At 35.8% G+C, this 24104-nt stretch overlaps 1 protein-coding gene across 9 annotated transcripts in view; it reads right to left on the bottom strand.

The window, feature by feature from the left end:
- Positions 1–24104, bottom strand: part of NOL4 (nucleolar protein 4) — a 390701-nt gene that overhangs the window by 80771 nt on the left and 285826 nt on the right. For all 9 annotated transcript variants that reach the window (XR_004382911.1, XM_032859653.1, XM_032859654.1 and 6 more), the window contains one exon: positions 10594–10707. Coding sequence is in view for 8 of the 9 variants with exons in the window: in XM_032859653.1 (XP_032715544.1) it covers positions 10594–10707 (114 nt within the window). In the remaining variant the exon portion in view is untranslated. The remainder of the gene's footprint in view (positions 1–10593; positions 10708–24104) is intronic.

Raw genomic sequence — 24104 nt, 5'->3', positions numbered from 1 at the left:
CAATGTCTTTGGGATTCAAATAAACTTTTCACTTACATCTGCCTATTTTATTACTTAAGTTTATAGTTACAGCTATGATCTTTTTGTACCTTTGCTCTCTGCCCTCTTTCCAGAACTCAGTACAAGGACTTCTATTAAATCTCACTTAAATGTGCCTAGAGGATTTGGGAGCAGGAGACAAAACACAAACCTCAGATATGAAAAAGGTGACCATTTGTTGCCATGTGCAGGAGTTCTTTTTTAAGATTTTCATTCATAAAAAAAAAAAGAAAAAGATTTTCATTCATTTATCTGACAGAGAGAAAGAGAGTGCATAAGCAGGGAGAGCAGCAGGCAGGGGGAAGGGAGAAGCGTTGAGCCCTATGATGCGGGGCTCCATCCCAGGACCCTGGGATCATGACCTGAGCCGAAGGCAGACACTTAACTGACTGAGCCACCCAGGCGCCCCCAGGGGTTGGAGTTCTTTGCCTGTCACTGTCCTTCAGTGTCAGGACCAGGCTGCACTATTATGTTTCCTTATGTATCAAAACGAGCACCAAAACCAAGAAAAATAAAAGCATGGAATGTTACTAGAGAAGTGATTTAAGGAGAAGTTTGATCTTAAAGTAAGACGATCACTAGGCTTTTAACCTAATTGTATCATTTCAAGGGTTACTGTGATCTTGTTTGTGTTCAAGGCAAAACATTAAAAAGAACTTAGAAAGAAATGGGACTTGGGTTTTGATCTATATCAGCATTATTTTCCTCCTGATGAAAGATCGTGGCTCTTAGAAAACAAGTTTGCATAAACTCCTAAAACAGTGAGAGGTAGTCCTTCATTTAGTCCATCAACAGGGTGTAAATGAGAACAAATATGGACATGTCCTAGGGACATCGAGAAGCTGTTGACTTGTTGAAGCAAATGATAATAATAATTAAAAAACAGTAATGTTGACAAGGCAAAGAACAGTGGTAACACAGGAAAGGTGGGGTTTTTCCCCGAGGATGAGAAATGTATGACCTTGATCCATTTGAGCAAACCTGATCAGTAAAGATCAACTTAGCGGGCAAGCCTATCAGAAACCCAGGCTCCTTTCACCATTATGAGAAAGAGGTAAATTACGGAGAAAGCAGGTTGACCTGCCTTGGGGGGGGGGGTTCTCTTAAGACAGACTTTATAGGATCACCTGTTACATCACCTGTTCTGCAGTCCCTATGCTTATAGCTGAGGCTCTAGCATCAGAACTGCCCAATTCTTAGGAATTAGAATCCGTGTTTAAATTTACGATCAGAAGGTTTTTGTCATGAAATGAAGATGCACCAAAAGTTCAGAATGAAATGAAATGAAAGTAAAATAAATAAGTGAAATGAGAAACAAAAGTAAAATAATTTTTAATGAAGGGTAATATTTACAGCTACCCCCAAATACTCAGCTCTGCAGAAACCCCACTTTCCTGAAGTGCTGAGTTATTGAGAGAAAAATGTGGCCCTTGAGGCCACTGGTCTCACTGTATCTACCCCGTGAGTCATGTCAAATATCATAAATTTCTTTAGGAAGCATAGTCCAATTTGTCAAGTTATTACGTTATCTAATTTTATAATAAATTTGTGACGATGGCTAAAGTTCACCGATACACACAATATTATTGTTTCAGGGTAACTAGTGGGTTTTAAAGTGGCTAAAGAGAAAAGACAAGATAAAGACTGAATAGATTATGAGGAATAAGTTATAAAAATGAATACCTTTGGCCTAAGCCGAGTATGTCAGACTTTTCATTTATCTACTAAGCCTGAAAATAATCCATTTTAAAACAAATATTAACATAAATGCTGTATGCATGGAGAGCTCAGTAAACCATATGTTCCCCTGACTTTGGCACAAAAAGTGTATAAACATATTATGTGAATTTCTCTGTCTGAATTCAAACCACCTACTCATATCTTGACGTTTATCCAGAAACTAATAACATCCTAAGCCAAAGATGTACCTAAAAATTTAAAAAGAAATTATTTCTCTAAGAATGTGAGAGAATTCTCAATGAAGCCAGAAAATCAAATAGTAAAGTAGAATGAATTTTTAAAAAAGACAACCCCATAGATATCATCCAAGAAGAAGAAGGGTTTTTAGTTTCATATTCCCTAACCAAAGAAGAAGGAAACCATTTTATCTACATGCTTCACACTATTATGCAGGGCCAGCAAAATCATGTTCTATGCATCTACACAGATAGAAATTGATACACCGTTATATAAGGAAAACACATACACTAAGGAAAAATTTTATATAGAAGTAATCATATTCTCAATTTAAGAAAAAAATTAAAAAATCATTGATGAAAACTGTAATGTCAGTTTTCTGAGACATCATAAAAAGATAGAAAAAGGATTCAAAGAGCTTTAAGACAAAATAATAATCTTTGTATGTAATTCCATAAGCTGAATCTATAGGAAAACATTAAGCTTTGATTCCTACTTAGCTGAGCTAATGTGGCAAAGAAGAGTAGGCATTCCCAAGACTCTCGTGTTTAACTTAAGACATGCCCTAGAACCATACGATTCTTTTGCAACAGATTCATCTTCATAATCACTTTGTGGTATGTGCTCAGCTATTTAAATAGCAAGTTTAAAATGACAGATGGTAAAAACAGTACTTCCTTTGCTGAATCAGGACCTCACCTTTGCCCCACTGTCTCATCAACACTTCCTTGTCCATAGGCTTCTGAAGCCTCCTAAAAATAAGACATTTCACGCTCCTTCTCACTCCTCTCACACATGTATTTAAAGTCCAAATAACACCATAAAGCACCTACACAATCTAGTTTAAACCTTCACGTCCAATCCCCTCTTCTTTTATTTCTTTCTAAGAATCTTGTTTCCCTTATGGGAGACTGTGGTTTTTAATCCTCAGGAAGATTCCATGCGTGGAAATGCTCCATGTATCTGGAATATCATCCTCTAGCTTTTTTGTCTGTCAAAAGCTCCTTTATTTCCCAAGGTCCAAATCTAATAGTGCCTCCTCTGGGAAGCCCTCCTGGGTTCCCTAGGCAAAATTAGGAGCACTGTCCCCTGACTCTCACAACAATCCCATTGCACCCTTTTAATTTCGTTTACCATGCTAATTTCACCTATCTTTAATGGAATATAAGGTTCTTGAGGAAAAATACTATGTCTTATCCATCTGTCAAGTGAGAATAATGACACCCACTCAGCAGCGATACTACCAGAAACAAAGAAATTGGTATCGGCAAAGAACCAAGTAAATCCAGCCCTTAGTAAACAGAGGTTCCCCATCCCCTTTCTTGTTTCATGACCTCTGTATGAAACAAAATATCTTCCATACGATGAGTATTTGTTAAATAAGCAAACCACTTCTCTTCTACTAATCATGTCCTTTGCTGATAGAGATAAATGAAATATTTAAGGAACTACACAGAGAAGTTTAAAAAAATCAGGGAAAGAGTTTTAAAATTTTAATATTTATTAAAAAAGATACCCTGCAAAAACTCAAGTTGGAATTAATTAATATTCAAAGCCCAGCAACATTAACTAATGCTGAAAGAATACAAACTCATAAAGCAATTATTTTGCTCACAAAATATCAAGAGAATTCAGGCAAAGTATTCTTCCCCACAAAGCAAATAAAAATTCCAGGAAAACTATTTTAACCCTGTTTCTCAAATATTATACAAAGTGTACAATAAGCTCAAACTTTTGAATTGGAATGGTAAAAATGCATTTTTTTATGTAACTAAAACATTTTATTTTGGTATGTATCTTTGCTTTGCTTAGTTTTTATACATCTAAAACTTCCGCATTTTTACATTACAAAAATACAATGGAACATAAAATATTTCCAAATTATAATTACTTAAAAATGTGATCATACCTATTCCCAGAGTCTGGTCTGGTCTGGTCTAATGGAAGTATGATGGTAGGTGTGCAGTAGTGAAAATGTTTGTAACAAGTTTCTCAGCTTCGCCCAGTGGCAGTATTGTAGCCAATGAGGTTTTTCCAAGGGGTGATTCTTGTTAATTGTAATCAAGTTTCTCTGGATTGGCTTACTGATCAGTCCATTCTTTGGTGCTCATGAATTTAAGGTCATGGTTGATACCCACTGTGTTAGCTATTTCCCATACAGGAAAAACCCTATTCCTTTAGAATATGAGAACTTACTACACATTGCCAGGCATTTTAGAGATGATGTGAGTAAGCAGACACTTCAGTGTATACCCATCAGAGAAAGAGAAGAGCTGCCAAGTCATGCCCTCCAATGGTGGGCACGCAAACGGCGTATTTATGGATGATGAAAACTGATGAAACATGCATTTCTGAGGATCACGGAGCCTTATCTTTTTGTGGCATTCTATTTGTAGCAAAGTGTTGGATGTTGTGGCATCCCTGTTATAAATATCTAACATAATGGTGGCTTCAAAATTAGAATAGAAATGAAATTTTGGGAGAGATTTTCAAATAGCTGAATGATGAATACAAAATGGAACTGTATTTCAAGAATAAAACTGGAATTAGAAATCACATGCGGCTTAGTTTCTTGACTGAGGGCATAATTGATATGGCCATTGATACTTAATTGCCTCATCCTTGCCAAGACATAAAATTAAATCAAAGGACCTGGTTAAGTTATTTTTATCTGATAGCACACAATTTTTATTTCTAGATTCTAGTGAATATTAAAAAAAAAAGTAAAAGGAAGAAGGAAAGGATAGAGGGAAAATTCATTTAATATGATATATGCAAAGCCTATGGGAAATTTGTGGGTTTCGAAGCTCAAGGTCAGTCTCTTCAGGTGGGAGAAACAGTTATGAGTTCAAGACCAAGGAATGGGTCTGAGAATTTATGATTCCCATTCCTATTCAAATCCTACTCTGTCCCTAGCAGTGCTTCTTAAAGAGAGTGCTACCAACCACTCACAGGCGACATTTAGAAAATATATAGCAGGTGACATAGGCATGAAGTGGGTGGGAGACCAGTCTCCTGGAAGCTCTGACATACTCCAGGCAGTTTCAAATGACTAAGAACTCTTTCTGTTCCCGTGTTAATTTTAAAAAGTCCTGCTGGATTTTTTTTTTAGGTGAAAGTTTATATACAGTTATCTGAGCCTAAACGTTTACTTTACATATAAACACAAATTTTTACGCATGATTTTAAATATATATTGAATTATTTCAGGCATAGAGCTACTATGTAAATTAAGGCAATATTGTACTACATATCATTTGGAACTTTACTAATTGGGAAAGTACATGTCACTGAATGCTGTGAGCTACCGTTACAGACACATATCGATCAGAAGACAGTTGTAGCTGCTGCTGCTTTTGTGATTTTACATGGAACAAATGATTTTTAAAAGCATAAGAACTGGACCAAAGCAGGGCTCCCTCCTGAGCAACTCTGCACTCTTGGGAGAAGTCACCTTGCTGTATCCTCAGTTTCCCCATTTCATTAAAAGCCATGATAGTGACATAAAATGGGCTTCCAAAACAACTTACATACTACTGCATCCACAAACACTTCTGATGCTGTTATTAATATTAATATTATTATCAATGAGGAGAATAAGGCCCCAAATAGTGAGGTGGCCTGGGAAATTTATTCTAAGTAGTTTTAAATTACACGTTACAACGGAAATAAGATGTCATCCAAGAACTACCCTCTCTCCTACTTTGTTGTTCTTATATAGCATATTTTCTCCTTTGGATGAAAGGGCCATGCTGAGACATAGACTGAAAGATCCAAAGATGTCAGGTTTTCCCTAAAATATTGCATAAAAGAAAGAAAAATTCTGGGAATGGAACAGAGTTGAGGATGATTGAGAATGGGAGCCTGGGGGTGTGGGCTGGAAGGGCACAGAAAGAGGTTTCAAGCCACATGTCAGTTAGTAGCACAGCTTTTCAATTTCAGCATAAAATCCAACTGAAAAATGTTGCTTTCAGTTGTGCAGCTGTTAAAGCTTTTAGGAGGTATCAAAAGGACATAGGACTGTACTGAATGAAATAGGATAGAAAAGCCACCTGTCTTGAAAGCTGTGACTTGACCAGAGTGTTTTCGCTAGTTTTCAAAAATGTCCTTGACAAATTACAAAGTCTGTATGAAAACTGCCACCATGCTTACATGGCTCTATTCTCAACCTTCGTATCTGCATTTACATTGAATAATATGCCCACTCATTAGTACCCTAACAGGACATTGGAAGAGATGCAGGTTGCAGGACATGCCCCACTGTTAATGAAAACAGTACTGGGAACTCTGGGCTTCCTGAATATTTTTTGGTCCTAGCTGGGGGTTTCATGCTAGTTTCCTAGCAACAATTTTCTTTAACTCTGCAATACACCAGTTTTCAGTATTTTTTCCCTTGATTTCTCACCCTTTATTATGTCACAAGGAACTAATAAGCCATTTCTTGTTCCCCCTTCTCGGTGTTCTTTTCGATAGAGTCAAAGAGGTCACATCACCACCTACCATCGAACTCCCAACTGTCCCAGTCACCACAAAAACCATCATCTTGCACTGGTCCTTCACAAGGGCTCTATCTGTCCCACTGATACAGGGGAAGCCGTTGACCCCTTGGCTCTATGTGATTCCCCACTCCAGCACCACAAACCAATTTAACTCAAAGAACTGGGAGAGAGAAAAGAAACCAAAGAAACTCACATCAGTAAGAAACTCCCTAAGTTTATCAGTCAGCAGGCCAGGAATAAAAGACGGGTCATCCTGGAAAAAAACAGCAAAAATACATACTAATGGGAAAACAATCACCAGCAAGAAGCTGGTTCTCATCTCTCACTTTCTGCTTTTGTCTCTTCATTTAGATTAATTGTAAACAAAAGCACTGAAGAATCTTTTTAAGGAAAGAGGAATGAAATAAAGATAGAGAAAAAGATAATCTTTTGATTCAAGCTATGTCATAGGGAAGTGAAGTCTGACTTTGCCCCCGCCTGCTTTTTTTAATTGTCAGAGTGAGGAAGAATTTCCTGAACATAAAAATTCCAGATTTTCATGTTAAAAAGAAAAGAAACACTGGCTGTGTTTGATAACGCACGGATGGTTGACCTCAGTTCTGTGAATTCTGATTCCTGATCAAACAGGAGGCTCCTGTCCTTGCCCCCGGCTTGCTCTAGGGCTTGGGCTGCATAATAACAAGGCTCGTCTGGACTGTGGTGCAAGGTGGGCACCTGAAATAAAGTATTTAACACATCCATAATACCTTTCATGTTCCTAAGCTCAAACAGCTTTATAAAATCCAATTAATTCATCAAGCTTCATAAAGTCTGAAGGACATACATAATTATCGCTCTACATGTGGCCAACCATGGGCAGCAAGCACTCAGACATGGGGCTTAACAGAATCCAGATTTAACTGCCCAGTTCTTTAACTTTCATGCACCTGCAGAACAGCAGGGGCCTGATGAAGAATCTCTGAGTCACCAGCAGATTCTACAAACTGTGAGTTGGGTTAAGAATGGGCGCTGGGCGCGGTAAAGAATGATCTCATTGCCAACACCCGAGAGAGTCCTTGCTATCCCTACTTGGGTGAAGAGCATTTAGATCTAATTGGGAGAGGGCTCTCCCATCTGCATTTGGGTTGGAAGTACAAAATCATGTGGTAGAAGCCTTTGCCAAATGACATCGACAGAATTCATGTTAGACAGAAATAACTTAGAGATTTTTATGTCTATGTGAATGTGTATATCTATGTGTAATATATATTATTTATTTTAAAATACTAAATAAACACTAAACCAGCGTTGGCAGTGCATAACTCATTTCCCAGATGAAGTGAGGCAGTTTTTCAAGCTGATATTGAGACAAAAATGTCCTGCTTGGGATAACTTGCTTACTGGGGAAGGCTGGTTTGCCAGTTATGAAAGAATGCACATATCTTTGTGATAAAAACAGATTGTTTTCTGACAGAAGTGCCTTGTCAAAAACATTGTGTGCAGAGGCACAAATGATAACGTGTTCTAAGAGTTTCTTCCAGGACACGGGTTTTCCCTCAGTAAAAGTTATAGGGTTATATAGAGATCTCAAGTGTCAGCCTCACATAATTTAAACTTATAGTCTGATTTGCTCACGCAGCTGGGTGATCCTGTACAAATAATCCCCCTTCTCTGAACCTCAAGTTCGTTATAGGTACATGAGAATAAGAATACCTGCTTCTCATGGGGTTGTTGAAATTACTACATGGAAAAAAAAAAAAGTCTACAAAGGGCCTATTAGATTTCCAATAAATCATAGAATGTATTTTTTAAATCATTTTTTCCATATCTCCCATAAATCCCAAACTCACTGAACTCACTTTTAAGGCCTGGAAAGAACATTCTTACCTGGAGGAGATATTGGACATCCCCCATTCTCATGTGATGGGAGCCTTGCCATAAATGACCACTATGCAGGAGGACAGAAAAGGGGAAACAGGTAGTTGGTCCCCACCCTTTCCAGTCCCTACTCCCTGGGTAATAAGAAGTCACTCTCCTCATGATTCCTAGCAGTTTTTCTTCAATGGGTGGAAGCTCTAGGAAGCAAATTTGATCTCACTTTAAGGATTGTCAAAATGATTACACCTCTCTGATAACAGACTACATGTGTTAGTAAATGGTAGATCTCCAGCTCTAGAGGTGGGATTTTCCTACAACTTTAGGGATTCAAGCAAATGGTGATTATAGAAGAGCTCTGGCAATACATAAGTTAATCAAATAAACTATGTTTTCATATGCCTTGTCTTATTAAATCATCAAATAATTCTATGAATTTAAAATTTTAACTTCCATTTTATAGATTACACCAATAGTGGTTTAAGTAAAAAAAAAAAAAATTTTGGAAAAAAAAATTAAACCAAATATTGGTGGATACCCAGCTTTGGGGGATACTGTAGAGTGATATCATAGGTAGTAAAATAATGTGAATCAGTCCTTTAATTTTCATAATAACTGTTTATATGACTGAAAGCATTCTAGAGTATAGACTAGGTGGAATATAGGGCAAGACAACACCAAGAAGAACCCCTTCAGCCCCAGAATTCTACCATTCCAGTTTCTAGAATTATGATCTTTTCTCAAATATACTTAGTCTGACTTCAAAGCTCCTATATCTAAGATATTCCTATTAGTGCTTCTTTCTAGTTTTACTGATGCCAAGGCACTGACAAAGAATATCAGTTAGAATCTTCTTTTCTAGGCTGAAATTATTGATGCTGACTCTATGCCTGGCTAAGTAATTAACATAAATCTGTCATTCTCACAACAACCCTATAGGATGAGAACTGTTAAGTGTTGGCTTGCTCATGAAGAAACCAAGGCACAGAGAATGTAACAGCTTTCTGAAGGGCACACGACTAGTAAGGGTAGCGCTGAGACTCAAAACCAGATGTCTTTAACTCCAGAATGTGCCATCTTAATCACTCTGCTACGTGGTCTTGTATAGAGAGGTCTGACTTGTTTCAAGCAAGATACATTCTAGACGTACAATAATGATAAAAGTCTCACTGAGGGCATGTGTATGTCAATAAATACTGTTGGCCAAGAATGATTAACAAACTCAAAATATACATTTTATCTGAGGTGAGTACTACATCTGAAAAAATTAAAGCCTTCATCTTTTGCACTGTCTAGAATTATTAGCACATGCCATATTCATAATAAACACATAAAACTTTTAAATAATACCATTCTGAAACATTTCTACATATCTTAGTCCTGGAACAGAAAAACTTTTTTTCTGTTTTTCTTTGAAGCTCATTGGCTCACAGGAAAAACAAAATTAGACTAACAATTTAGTCTTCTCATTCTAAACTTTAAAAGATATGAAGCACCAGATCACTTGTAAAAGTAACTTCAAAGTCAGAACACAGCATACTTATATGTGTAACAGTTAATGTTATGTATTAAAATTTAGTAATTAATTATGGATAATTAAGAAGGTCAGCGAGATAAAGAAAACAGAGAAAGACATTCCAGACCTGAGAAGGGGCCACAGACAGGCACAGATAAACCAAGGGAAACATAAGCCCGTAAGACACAAAAAATGCACATGTCCACACCACATGGGCGTACATCCTTAGAAAAGAGACAGAGAAAGATGATACTTAATGGGTATATAGTAAATAGTTCATTAATGAGGAAGCCATTTTATAGATTTCTAGGCTTCTAAAATCTGTGCTTTTTTACCATTCCCAGAACAATCCACTGGTATTTAGCAGTAGGCAAGAGGTGATGAAAGAGAGGTTTGCTTTCATTCAGAATGAACACGATCACGTCCGTATCATAAACAATCAGGTAAGTTTACAAAACTATTGTCAACGATCCGTTAGAACCATTTACTTAAATAAGTAATTGGCCCGCCGATTGGATACTAAGCAGAATTCCGACTTGTTAACTTTACAGTTGGCCATTTTTCATCACAGAAAATTTGACAGATGCCTATTCATCTCAGGAACATTCATTTTCAAGTTCAAATTTCTATCATAAAGACACAAAAACTGTATCTTGGTGTACTTCAAAATCCATTCAAGAGTCTTTACCCTTCTACATAAATCGGGCTCCATGAACCGTCTTTGTTTGCGGTCATGGGTAAATGCCAGTCCCCAAGGCTCCTCAGTACCTGTTGTCTATCCAGACGCATCCTCTTGGCAGCATTTCTGCTCTCACTCTCACAGGCGGAGGCCAAGATACTCTCTGCAACTGCTGAAGTAAGGTGGGAAGGAATAGGTCGAGACTAAAAAAAAAAAGAGAGAAAGAGAGAGAGAGAGGGAAACATGAAAAATTATTAACAGACCAATGCTACTCTCAGAAGAGCTCACAGGATGTGCAGGAGTATCCATTTATTTCAACTGAACTTATTTCAATAAAAGGAGCAAATGGAAATTGCAAAGGTGAGAAATGAAAGCTAGTTAGAGGTTAAAGCTAGAGCTGCTACACAGATCCATCACTCATTCCCACAGCTCCACTGTCACAGTCTGGGCCATTAAGCTGGAGTTTGACTAGGCAGTGACAAAATGCTGGCTGGGTTTTGCAAATAAAAGAAGTGCTTTAATTCTTTTGTAACACATGACAATGCACAACAAAACAAAATCAAGTGACAAGGCTGAAACACAGTTGGAAAAACTGACAGACACTCAGACCATGTCAAACAATTTTAACATGAAGTGTGAATATTTACAGTCAAAGTTGGGACCCAGTTGGTATGATTAAAATCCTCTAAAAATACTTTAGTTTAGATACAAACTAAAAAGTCAGTCCTGGAACAATTTCAATATAATAAAAGTATGATATTTTGATGTGGGCTGTATGTGTACCTACATGTTTTACTTATAAAACAGGAGTTAATGTTATTAACTTAATAGATACATGGTGGAAATCCATTTTCTATGTAGCGCACATAGAAATTAATTAACCCCCCAACTAAGCTCATAATTAACTTCAAATTGTTTGCAACTCTCCATATCATTTGTGATAATCAGAAAAGTTTTCCATTTTCTTTTCCCATAATTACATGCAAAATCATCTAACTGAAAGATGAAATGCTTAATGATATTGAACAGTTTTTTAATGAAGATAAGCAAATGATAGATAAGAAATAACATGACAATTAAGCCAGATAAGATAGCAAAATATGAAATTACAAAATAAAAAATGTTCTTTGGGAAGCTAGCCTATATAGTGACATGCCACCTTATAGAGTTTTCAAAGCCTCAACCCCACATATGTATGGATGCCATTTATTAGAAGCCTCTAACCTAATAGAGACCTTCTTCTAATTTTTTTAAGTGAACAGGAGCACCTTTATGGCATTTGATTCATTTTTGCTAACTCTAGCCTGTAAAATGTGCTTTAGCAAGTTGAACCATAGGGTTTATATCTCAATACTGAAAAACAGCTAACTTCGGAGAGAGCTTTCACAGACACTCCTCGGTGGAATTTGTATAGTATATAAAGAGACCAGGCTCTGACCTTGCTTGAACTAGGAAGCAATTTCTGTAGCTGCCTCAGCTGACCTCCTCATGCTTGCACTTCCAAAGTAACCGCTGAAGACAAAAGGTAGGAAAAGTATAGGGTACTGTCTCCACTGCTAACCCCATGAGACACCTGGGCTGATGTCTAGACAACCTTGACAATAAAGCATTAAGATACTGGAAATGCTATTTTTGCAACAGAAAGAAAAGAGAGAGGCCCCTGAAGGGGCACGTAAATGCAGCAGCAGCATTTTGACAAGGAAATAGCCAGATGTGTGTGCTGGGAACAGAGAGGAGGATCAAATCTGATAAATAATTAAAAATTTAAAAAAAATAAATTGCTATAAAGATGTAAATACAGTTTCAAAATTCATATGGCTTCTTCATTTCCTTCTGTACTTCCCTGAGTATGGATAAGATATTCTTGCTCAGAACCAAAAATATATTAAGCCACGAAATCAGCGTCTCATTAAAAGGTAAAGCTTTGGCCATAGCTAGGCTCATAATGATAATAAACCACATGGGAATTAGGCAGACAGTGTTGTTTTTCTCAAGTGAATTATGTTTGGAGACAAAGGTGTTATAGAAAGAATAAGAGTAAGAACTTTCTATTATGAAAAAAGAAAAATTATTTGATTGTAGCTAACATTATTCAAATAGAAGTGATAATTCACATTATTATAAACTATGTTATTAGACCTTTCATCTGGTTCTAGGGACTGAATTAACAAAATCTAAATAAAACATCAGAAACCTCTCTTTTCTTGATCCAGTTACTGATTGTCACATGAAAGTCAGAAAGACGTATTTCTGCTCTTCATTATCTTTATTTTTCTCCATCAGATATCTTCATTCAAAATTAGGAATATATAAAGCTATGGAAATTTATTAAGCTGATTTAACTAAAGTAATAAACACACACCTTCTTAAATGTGTCATAACAGTATGTTGAACCGGAGAACAAAAGGTAAAATATCCTTGTAATTAAAATTAGCATTTTCTTTCAAATTTTCTAAAATTTTTTAAAAAACAAAATGGGAAACAACTTTCACTAGAACAGTAAAAGTTGTGAGGCATGATAACTTATATGACTTCCTTTTCAAAGAAAATGACGGGGAGAGTTGTGCCTTTTCCAGATATAGGAAATTGGTCTTCTAAGAAACTAGAATAATATACTGGCTGAGTGGGGCTAGATCACTTTTAAGGTCACTGGATAACCTAATATTTCAATATTTTGGAAAAAAAAATCAACTTCAAGATAAAGCAATCACGTCCCCTTTCCTATTAAATGGAAAAAATAAGTAGAAGCAAAGATATGTGACAGACCATTGCCAGTAGTTAAATAGTATAATTCTGAAAATAGAGTTGTTCTGAATTTATGGTAGAATTATAACTTGGTAACTATAAACAGCCACACAAATCATTCAATATAAGTTTCTCCACTAAAGTTTAAAGAAACTGAAACCCAGAGAAGGTAAGTGATTTACCAAAGGACAAACTGACTAGACATAGAACCCAGGGTTTATGTCTTCCAATTCTCAACCCTTCTACTCTCTAAATTCTGTTTCATATTTAGTGCTTTTACATAATTTGTCATTAATATAAAATACTATAGGAAAAAAAATCCTTACATACACAGCTTGTGGCACTCAACTAAACAATAAGCAGACCAACGCTAACCCTTTCCATGTATGTATTACAATGAATACATGCTCATTGGAAAGAAAGGCAGAATGAATAAATCTATATTACAGTTGAAGAAACAGACACGTATTTTTCAAAGAATTTACTAAATCTTAAGTACATAATGAAATATGTACCTCTAAGTAGAAAACCAGTACCATCCTAATTTAATTTTTAGATAAATATTAATAATACCTAGCACATATTGAATGTTGGGATGGCCAGGTTATTAAAACAAGCAGCTTAGATTCATCATCTAATTTCCAAACAACCCTTGAGAAAAGTACCTATAATTTCATATTTTAGATGAAAAATAAATTTAAGTTCTGAGAGATTATACAAGTTGCCTGAGATCACACAGCTATGTATGTGGAAACACCTGGATTTATATCTAAGTCTGAAGATAAATTGGGAATAATTCCAGTAAAGAATTATTCTCAGTTTGCAACTAAAGTCTCGGTAAGCTTAAACAAAACTAGAGACCTTAAATACTACACGCCCTACAGAGGAATCCATTTACAGCTAACTCTATTTTGCCTTTAGGCAAAGAATATATTAGGATCTCACAAAAATTCTCCTCTTAAAGGGACTGAGATTCTCCTAATATATTTTCCTATTGACACTTAAAAACCTTTCTTCATTAATAGCACACAAATAAATGTATCTCAGCTCAGTTCTGTCACATGTTCTAAATGCATGCAATATAAATTCACAAGAATATCATGTTGGAGAAACCAGGAGTGCCAAGAAATGACTGTATAAGAAACGTAAGAAAAGCTGAGTCTCATGCCCAAAATGAGAATGAGGAGCCAGGCAGAGTTCTTGCTTTCCTGTGAGGCAATCTGTTAAAAATCCCCTTGGTTCTAATATTAAGGAGCCAATAATGAGTGCCAACACTCCTTCACTACACAGAGGGTTCCATTATGCTTTTGCCTGGCTCTAAGGTACTAAAAATGAGAGCCCTTTGTTTATTGTTCCTCCATAATTTGGCTTTTATCTATTTTACAGTTCAGGAGTACTTAAGCCAAGATAGTGAGAAGGAAATTAATCAATTTTGCTCCTTATCAAAGTCATGTTATCATAGAGGAATTTAAAGCTATTGTTTAGTGTGAGTTTTGAGAACCATCTTTGCCAGAACTCTCCTTTCCTTCATCACATTTCATAGCATAGAGCTTATTCTAATATTACCACACTAGGGTCTTCCTGGCAGGTAATTAGCAGAGTGTGTTACGGGCTCTCATCATGGATTCCACCAGAGACAAGTGCTGAAAATTCCCTCTCACATCAATTAAGGGTGGCCAGAGAATACAAAAGCCTCCATATAATAATCTAAGAATATTTTCACCCCAAAAATCTCAAATGCATGGAATTCAATAGATAATTTATGAAAAACGACACTTCTCCTTCTGGTTGAACACAGCCCAGTAAATACACTACTTGGTATATATCTTATAAGACTTAAAAATAATGACTCAAAGATGTGTATAATCAAAACACTCCACATGATCGATATTTAGAGTGAGATTTGTTACCTACTTCTTACCCTGGAGATGAGACAATGTGAACCACCTTCACTCATTATCTCTTCGTAATTAACTGTCATCCTCAACTGGGATGAGTTGATCTTTCCCCAGCACTGCTTTTATTGTAATAATTATCTATGACCAAATCAGTGGTGGTTGTTTCATTAAACAGATGGCTAAATTGTCGCAGGCAACTTCTGGAGTTGAAAAGTCACATTTTAATTGGGGACGTAAGATGTGATTGCTGTTAGCACAAGATAAAGTTTCCATATATATACATGTAGAACTTACCCCCACACCAACAAACGACTCATTTTTCAGTAATAAAAATATAAACTGTACAATGTTAAAGTCCTCTGAACTTCTGCCATACATTTAGGGTGCTCCAGTTTTTGTTTTTTTTTTTTTCCAATTTTAAAAAAGTAAAAAGAGACCATGACTGTAAGACTCTATTCATGGGTTAATAGTACTTATTAGTGGCAAGGCTCACTAGACCCCAGGGTGTCAGGATTACCAGATCAAGTATTAAATGAGGTCAGATTGGGAGCAACTGGTACCCACCCAAGATTGTATACAGAATAGAATGAGCTCTTTCAAAATAACTAAAGCAAATGATTCAATAGTCCATTTAGATAGGGCCCTACACTAAGATTATTCTTCCTAATCCTGTTACTTCATGAAATACATAATTTAAAAATTCTGCAGCTTAGATGAAATGCATATTTTATCTCCCCCAAATGGTATATCTATACCTAAGGGATAATTGTTACAGGCTGTGTAGAAAATTGTAGCTCCTAAGGGATCCCTTCTACTAACCAAGTAACTTTATTTGTATACATTGGTGTAATAAAGCAGTAGTTTAGCAATGAAGTGACTGACTTGGATATTATCATGAAATCAGTTACTTGCAATTGGTCTGTCCACTTTTTCTATTTACTCTCTCTGAGTCTCACTCATCCTGCCAGATGTCATTATTTCTATTTTTACAAATAGCAAAACTAAGGTTTATTCAGTAAGTTCTAAATAGGCAATATAATCTCCATCTCATGGGATAATTGTTGCAATTCCATGATGAGGTAATGTACATAAGGTCACTAGTATCTTCATTTATCTATTCAACAAAAGTATTTAATGAGCACATTCTATATATTAGGGAATGTGCCAAGTTCAAATATATGAACAGTGTCAATACTGTCTCTGCTATCATAGTTTACAAGTTAATACATGCTTAGCATGTAGGGTGTAATACACACGCAAAAAGTATGTTAATTATAGACTCACAACCTTTTATTACAATTCTGTAATGTTTATGTTGTATAAATTAAAAGTTTTTTTTTTTTTCCAACAAATTTGGGGAAATTTGGCAGAAAAATATTGACCATGAGTATACATACAATCTTTCTTTTTCCTACTTTCTGTGAATATTCATAACTTTTATGGCAGAAATACTAATATATTTGTTTGTGAGATGCTTTTCCAGACCCTATCATGAGTGTTATGCAATAACTAGAATATATACTCTATCATGTGCCCCAAATTTGAGAAGTTCTGAATTCTAGACCACATAGGATCCAAGGTTTCAGATAAGGCTTGTGGATGTGGACTAATATCATAGCTCAATTGTTCTTCCCCCATCCTATATGGTTTTGGTAGAAATAATGAGCAAAGATTCTCAGTTACCTGACCCTCGCCATGACTTAGGCATGGACGATCATGAGAGTTCATCCCTTTGTTCTCAGTGGCTGATCTAAGGATAGACATATGATCCAAAGAGGAGCAAAGTCCATTCATGGGAAGGGGGATCTGGAGCTGGAAGATAGTTTTTGGACTCTATGTTTTAAGAAGAGAAGCTTAGAGCTGCTGATGGCAGCATTTCATAGCAGATGACAAGGATATGTCTGAGAAGTAAGCTAACACACAAGAGAAGCATAGTTAAGAAATAGGAAAGCAAAGAAACCTTGACATCTGACCCCATGGATCCAGATATGTGTGAATCTCTGGACTTTCCAGTTTCTTGAGAAAATTCTCTGGACCTATTTAAAAGGAGACTGAAGATATGTTTTCAACAGAATTGCTAATTAACCTTTATCCTTGCTTTAATAATTTTGAGTTGATGGTAGCACTTTGGCCTTAATTTTAGAGCATTATTGGCCTTTAATAATGATCTATCACAAATACATGAGGCTTTAATGTCTTATATTTAATACTTTGAATTCCAGTTTGGTTAATCCTATCTGAAAATACCTTTGATCAAGACAAGAAAAACTGAATTATCTACTGAAATGACATGTCATTTTTAACAAAATGGCTACTTATTTAAATCTCCACTAGGAAACATCTTTTGATTCTGAAAATAACTGACTAGATAGGCTTAAGATTATTGTCAATCATGGGCTCTTTGCCCAAGTAGCTTATTTGTGAAACACAACACCATATACAAATTCTTCCCATTTAGTTAACATCACTACCTATTCACACAAACTGCCAAATAGATGAAAATATTTTACAAAATAGTACTTAAAGAGTGAACAAGAATTAAAATTAAATGCAATGTAACTTTTTTCTTTAGGGAGATTTTTTCCCCCCGATTAGATTTTTAGTTAGTAGTCACTTTTAAAATTGAAACACCAAATGCTGAATAATATGAAAAACACAGCACACGATAAAGATTAGCTTATCTCCCAGCTAATTTCTACCACAAAGTAACACATTAGTAAATGTCCATTCATTCATTCGTCTTTCATTCAACAATGTCAGTTCAGTTGAATTGAATGTGTATTGAGCAGCTTTCATGAGCAATTAACTGTGCTCTGTGTAAAACACTCTACGTGATACGGACATGAACAAGGTAAGCAGCGTAGTACTCAAGGAAAAGAACTCCTGTAAGGAAGCTAAGGCCCATATATAAATGACAGCAATAGAAGACAAGATAAAACTACAAAAGATGTACCACAAAGTACAATTTGCACACAGAAGAGAGAGAGATTTAAGGTTGCTTGTAGTGAGAAGTGAGGATAAAATAAAGATATATTTGATTTAGTCCTCCAACTAGTTCAAGAGATTGAGACAATGAGGGTTTTCCAGTAAAGGGAGCCATGGATCCCAATTTCAAATTAGTTTGCATTTTATCCTGTTCCTCAGATACTAGGTACTAGAATACGTAGGACTTTTTACATTTGTTATTTCAAGGGACATTGGTTTTCATGTATGAAATAAATACTATTTGTTTCCTGTTTTCCCCAGGAGGAAACTGAAGCTTAGGGATACAAACTCTATGAGTCATGACTGGCAAAGCAGGTCTAAGAACCAAGATCCACGGACTATGAAATCAAGGCGTTTTTCGTCAGATTTTCTCAGCAATCCTGCAAATTTTCTGTTGTTTCTTTCAGGGCTCAGGTTCCCTCTGCTTGGAGGACACTTCAGCTCTTCCACAGACAGCCCGTGAATGGTAACCTTGGTCATTGTCTCTAAGGTCGTTCTTTGTTACTCTGGAAGCAGAGGTTAGCTGGGGATTGATTTGTGAATTAAAAGTAGTTTTCTGAAAAATCTTAAAAAGCAAGACTATTTTTCCTTAGTCCCTGTAGATAGTCTTCTGGCATCTATTTTGAGGACAAGGGAAGTGCTCATTCAGTTTTTCCGTTTTAAGATAATCTCTTGTTTCTTCATAGTGACTTTTAAGAATTTCTTGGGTCTGCTGTGGTTTCACTATAATGTACACAGATAAAGATTTATTTTTATTTACATTGTTCATCGCTGGTCTAGTTCTCTGTTCTTAGGATTCAATGTTCTACTCAATTCTAAAAAACTCCCCTCTCATCTGTTTGAATGTTGTCCTTATTCTACTTTCTCTTCTGGAATGCCTTTTAGGTCTATCTTTATCATTCTATTTTCCATGTTCACTTCTTTTTTTTTCCCCATTTCTCTTTTTCTTTCCAGAAGTAATTTCTGTAGTTCGATGTTCCAGATTATTGATTTTCTCTTTGGCTGAACCTTACCCGCTATGTAACTCATGTAGGAAGGTTTTAATTTTATTATTTATAATGCTTGCCATTTTATTGCTCAAAGTTGTAATATTTCTAATTCTCCTTTCATAGGGCAGTAGCTCTTCCTGAGTCCCAGCTATTTATACTGTTTGCAGTTCATGTTCCTCTCCAGTTACAAAATCCACATCCCGAATTTAAGTGGGCATTCAGACTGCAACCCTGACCTGTTTTGACCTACACTCAGTTTTTCTACCTTGCTACACTGTTATCCTATCACATTAAGGGGTTATTATAAACTCTGGTTATGGGTTTACAATCATCAACTTATCAAATTCATAGCCTGGAAATTTCATTTTTTTTCTTTTGATCTTGGCTAGGTATTTAAATAGTTGTTGTGTTCTACTCAGTATTTGTGTATTTGTAGAGGGAAGGAGGGTGGGTGGGAGGAGCACTCCATGAAACTTAGGTCAACATTTTGCTAAAACTAAAAGATCAAGTGATAGTAACTCTGACAACTATGTTGACTATATTCTTCACAATCTAGTTACTCTTCAACCTTAATATATTTAGTTAATACCTGTGATGCCTGAGTCAGGAACAACCAGTTACCACAGGAGCACACACTGTGAAAAGTATCAGAAATCCCATGTGACAGCTTAAGGTGATAAATGAAATAATTGAGCATATTAGAAGAAAGAGTAGAAAGAGGCCAGGTCATATGCTAACTATTTCATGTGCATTATTCCATGTAATACCCCAACAGCCCACTTCTTTAGAAAACTGGAGATTCAGAAACATCACACTAAATTGTACAGGAATTGAACTAAGCCAGGAATCCAACCTCGGTCTCTTAAGTTTCAAAAGGCCACACTCGATTATTTTAAGAAATTTAGAATTTGTTCTGAGATGGCAAAGGTTTGACATTATCAAAGCCAGAATCAAGGAAGACTACTCCAGGAGCAAAGGCAGATTTCTTACATAGCCAATGAAGTTTAGACACCAGCGTCCCTCAACTGGATGGTACTCCTGGAGTTTCTGGGTATTGTAAGGATTCTGGGTATGGAGGGAAAGCCAAAAATCAGGAAGTATTTATACGTAAATGTGTCCGAAAATTGTCTCAAGAGATGTCAGAGGAAAAGGGTTTGAATCTTCATGTCTTCTGTTTTTGAAAATTTTTTGTGTGTGATATCTTTTCTAATTAGAAATAAATATTCAGCCTTCTACTTAATTTTTTGTTCATAATTTTGTATTACTTTTCTTTTAATTAAAGCACAACTTCTATAACTTTCATGCACAAATCCTAGTTCTGTCCTTGCCTAGGAATAGAGAGTAGGGAGGGAGAGTAAGATGAAAATAGATAGGTGAGTTAGCATTCTCTAAGAGTATAGGTATAAGGTAAGAATGGCTTGAACTAAAATGGTAGCCAAAAAAAGTCAAAATTATTGGACCGATGCGGGAATCACAGCAAAGAAAGAATAAATGGAATTCAATGAATGGTAGGATGTAAGCCATAAGTGGAAGGAACAGTCCAGTCTCATTCCAGGTTGATGAGCACTGCCGTAAATGACAATTAGTGGCGCTATTACCAGAAAGAGGCTAGATGAGAGGAATTTACTGGTGATTTGGTAGATGAGGTGAAAGACCAGAGGAGAGAATGAATGATGGAGAATACAAAGATTGCATTGTGGATAGAACAATACATTTGTCCAGCATCTGGCTGACATTTGGAATGAAATACAAAAGCGTTGCAGAAGACTGGGATTCTATGTTGAGTGCTGCTTACATAGAACAGACCCTCCAGAGCTGCATATAGGGGAAGATGGTATAGATGGCCAAGCCCCAGATCTTAGCAAATAGCTCAAAAGCAAGAAAAGGTAAATAAGGAGAGAGACCAACAAGATCCTCAAGAAAATGGGGGTGACTTCATTGAGGATGCAATGTTTGGGTTTGGTACAAAGACAATTATGCGATCTTTTAAAGAACCAATTCAATAGGGTTGTGAGAACCAGAGTCTGGGTGTGAGGGACCACTGGGGAGTTGGTGATCTGTGAGTATAAAATAATCTTTCAGGAAACCTGGCAAAGAAGTGTAGTCTCATAGATGAGATGAATTATCGTCTTGGAGTCTGGGGACTTTTTTTTTTTTTTCTTAAGTCAGAAGTTTCTCAGTGAAAAGGGAAAATAGGAAATATGTGCTTTGGGATGGTTGATGAAGCAACATCCTGAAGGAGGCTGAATGATGGGAGAATAGAGGCTTTGGAGTCCTCCAGGGGCAAATACAATGAGGATATTTCCTCTGCAAAGACAATGGCAGATATTTGAAAAATTTAGATGATTGTCAAAGTTTTTAATATTGCTCGTACAGACTCTTTGATAACTAAGACTAAGGTATATCCATGTGAACAATGGCCAAAATGAAATAAAGATGCAGATCTTGAAACTGAAAAAGTAAAAGAATAGTGAATTCGAAAGGTCAGATAGCAAAATTATTAAGGGTGAGTCTGAGGATGTAATTAAAAAGAAATACTATGAATAAAGAACTCAGAAGATGGCATGAAAGTATCCTGGGGGATGGTAGATGATATTTATAAAAGAGACTAAAAGTTGGTACAAGTAGCAGGTGGGGAATTCAAACAAAATGTGTTGGCTAATTAGCATCAATTAAGTTAATTGGTCACAGTGACAGAAACCTACACAGTTATACAAATAATAATGTGAATAATGGCTGCACAAGTTATTATAGAGTTTTTAATCATGTATGAAGGGGTTGTATGAAGGGGTTGGTATATCTCTAATCAAAGTTTAAGTTTAAAGAAACACTTTAATACATTTTTTATAATATATCCATTTGCTAAAGAATGAATAGCAAGGGTCATTGCAGCTTTTGCAATGCTCATATTAGGGAAGTTTAAAATTGAAAATGAATTTTGAGCTCTCTACTTTCATCTGCATTAGACATCTACAGGCAAATGATGTAATTAGTGAAATTCCCTAAAAAATGTGCTATTTCCTAAACATTACTTCTTTTCTGATGTAAGAGTCATAGGCTCAGAAGACCAGATCTCAAAATAGCTGAGGAGGTACTACAAGATGTAATTGAAAAGAAATAATTTAATAAAGAACTTTTATTAGAGTATTAAAATATAGTGTATCCATTATTAGACTTATTAATTTTAATTTATATCTCATTTTTCCCCTAAAATAGATATCAGAGCCACCAAAGAAATATATGCTCTGTGATCAGTTAAACAAAAAAGATAACTACGACTTCAGATAAACTTTGGCTCTGAACTTGCTGGCAGGAAGGCAGTTTAATTGTATTATCCTAGTAAAGAGAAAACAAAAGTGTTCTCTTTCCAGAGGAGAAGCACTTTTTTTTCTTGTAGGACATTCTAAAAAAAGTTTCTGAAATAAGGTAATTTACTCTGGATAGTTAGCAGCCTCATGGACAACATCCTTAGCAAAATATTACAAAATGTCACGCACCTATTTCTTCAAACACAGTTAATCACATGATATTTAAAAAGTAAATAAACAGGTAATTTTCAAGATGCTGAATTTACTGAATTCAAATATCTAGGCTACCTGATCTGTTGTGGCAGAGTGGCACAATTTGAGATACAGTAGGAATTATGGGTTGCAAGTGTCTTACAATTGCTCCCCTAAATAATCCTTTGAGTTTTATTAAAAAAATACATGCAAACATATGCAGCATGGTGTAACAGTCTCTAACAATATAAGCTCAGAACACAAAAGGAGAAATCACACCACATAACACAGACTACACTTCAGTATGGCCCAATCCCCCCTTGTTCATAAAGTTTTGCTTTTATGATCTTATCTGTTACATGTGGTCTTTAAGATCAGGACATCTTGAAGAAACACATTTTTTTTTTTCCTAGAACCATCAACAGATGTTCTTTAGAAAACTCATTAAGTAATTTGAGAGTCAAAACTGCACAACTGAGTCAGTAACAATTAGATGTATTTGTTAAAGGATTAATTTAAAGGCTGCTTAACTCATTCACTGAGTTCCAAAAATCTAATGAAACCTTAAACAGTAATCTGGATCAAACTTACAGAGATTTTTCATAAAACATGCCCTTTGAAATTCAATGCTGAGAATTTTATGATTTGAAAGGATTATAACAGTGAGTTGGTGAAAGTGTATAGAAAAGAATCATAATACAGAATAACATAGTTACAGTTATATAAATATAGTAATATCGTTATTGTACTTAGCCCATTACAGAGACTATTTGGAGTGACGGCATGAAATTTTGGCCACTTAGGCAATCAAGATCTGTGGGGTCTTGATAATTCTAGTGAAATAAAAATACTTAAATACCTACTCTAATATTTGTATGCATTCAGTGAAGTCAGTATTTATGTTGTAAGTAAGTATTTATGTTGACATGTAAATTATTAAGGGAGATTATTTTTTACCATGCATAGATCTTATAAATGACAGTGGGAAATTAATAAAAGTGAATGCCAACATTCTCAACTAATATACGTTGTGATAAAATTCTTCTATGGGATTACCTCTCTAAATTTTTTGAATTTCTTAAAGTCAACACAAAACATAATTCAATATGTTGTGTTTCACTCTACTTAAGGAGTCTTCTAGCTGAGACACCCCAAGTAACTGGAAGAGATAAACTTGTTGAATGCCACTTTCATTTTATAAGATGGAATCTCCTACCAAATAATTCTACACTTCTGCAAACCTATAATGGGGCACGTGGGTGCTTAATCAGTTAAGCATCTGCCTTTGGCTTGGGTCATAATTCCGGGGTCCTGGGATCGAGCCCCACATCCAGCTCCTTGCTCAGCAGAGAGCCTGCTTCTCTTTCTGCCTCCCTCTCCCCCTGCTTATGCCGTCAAATAAATATAAAAATGAAAATAAAACAATTCTACACTTAAGAATTTCATTTTACAAATATATAAAAAAAATTCTTGTTGTTTGACC

This window comes from Lontra canadensis, unplaced genomic scaffold, assembly GCF_010015895.1.
Source record: "Lontra canadensis isolate GAN:19392208 unplaced genomic scaffold, GSC_riverotter_1.0 scaffold17, whole genome shotgun sequence".
Lineage (NCBI taxonomy): Eukaryota > Metazoa > Chordata > Mammalia > Carnivora > Mustelidae > Lontra > Lontra canadensis.
This window is presented reverse-complemented; position numbering and strand designations above follow the sequence as displayed.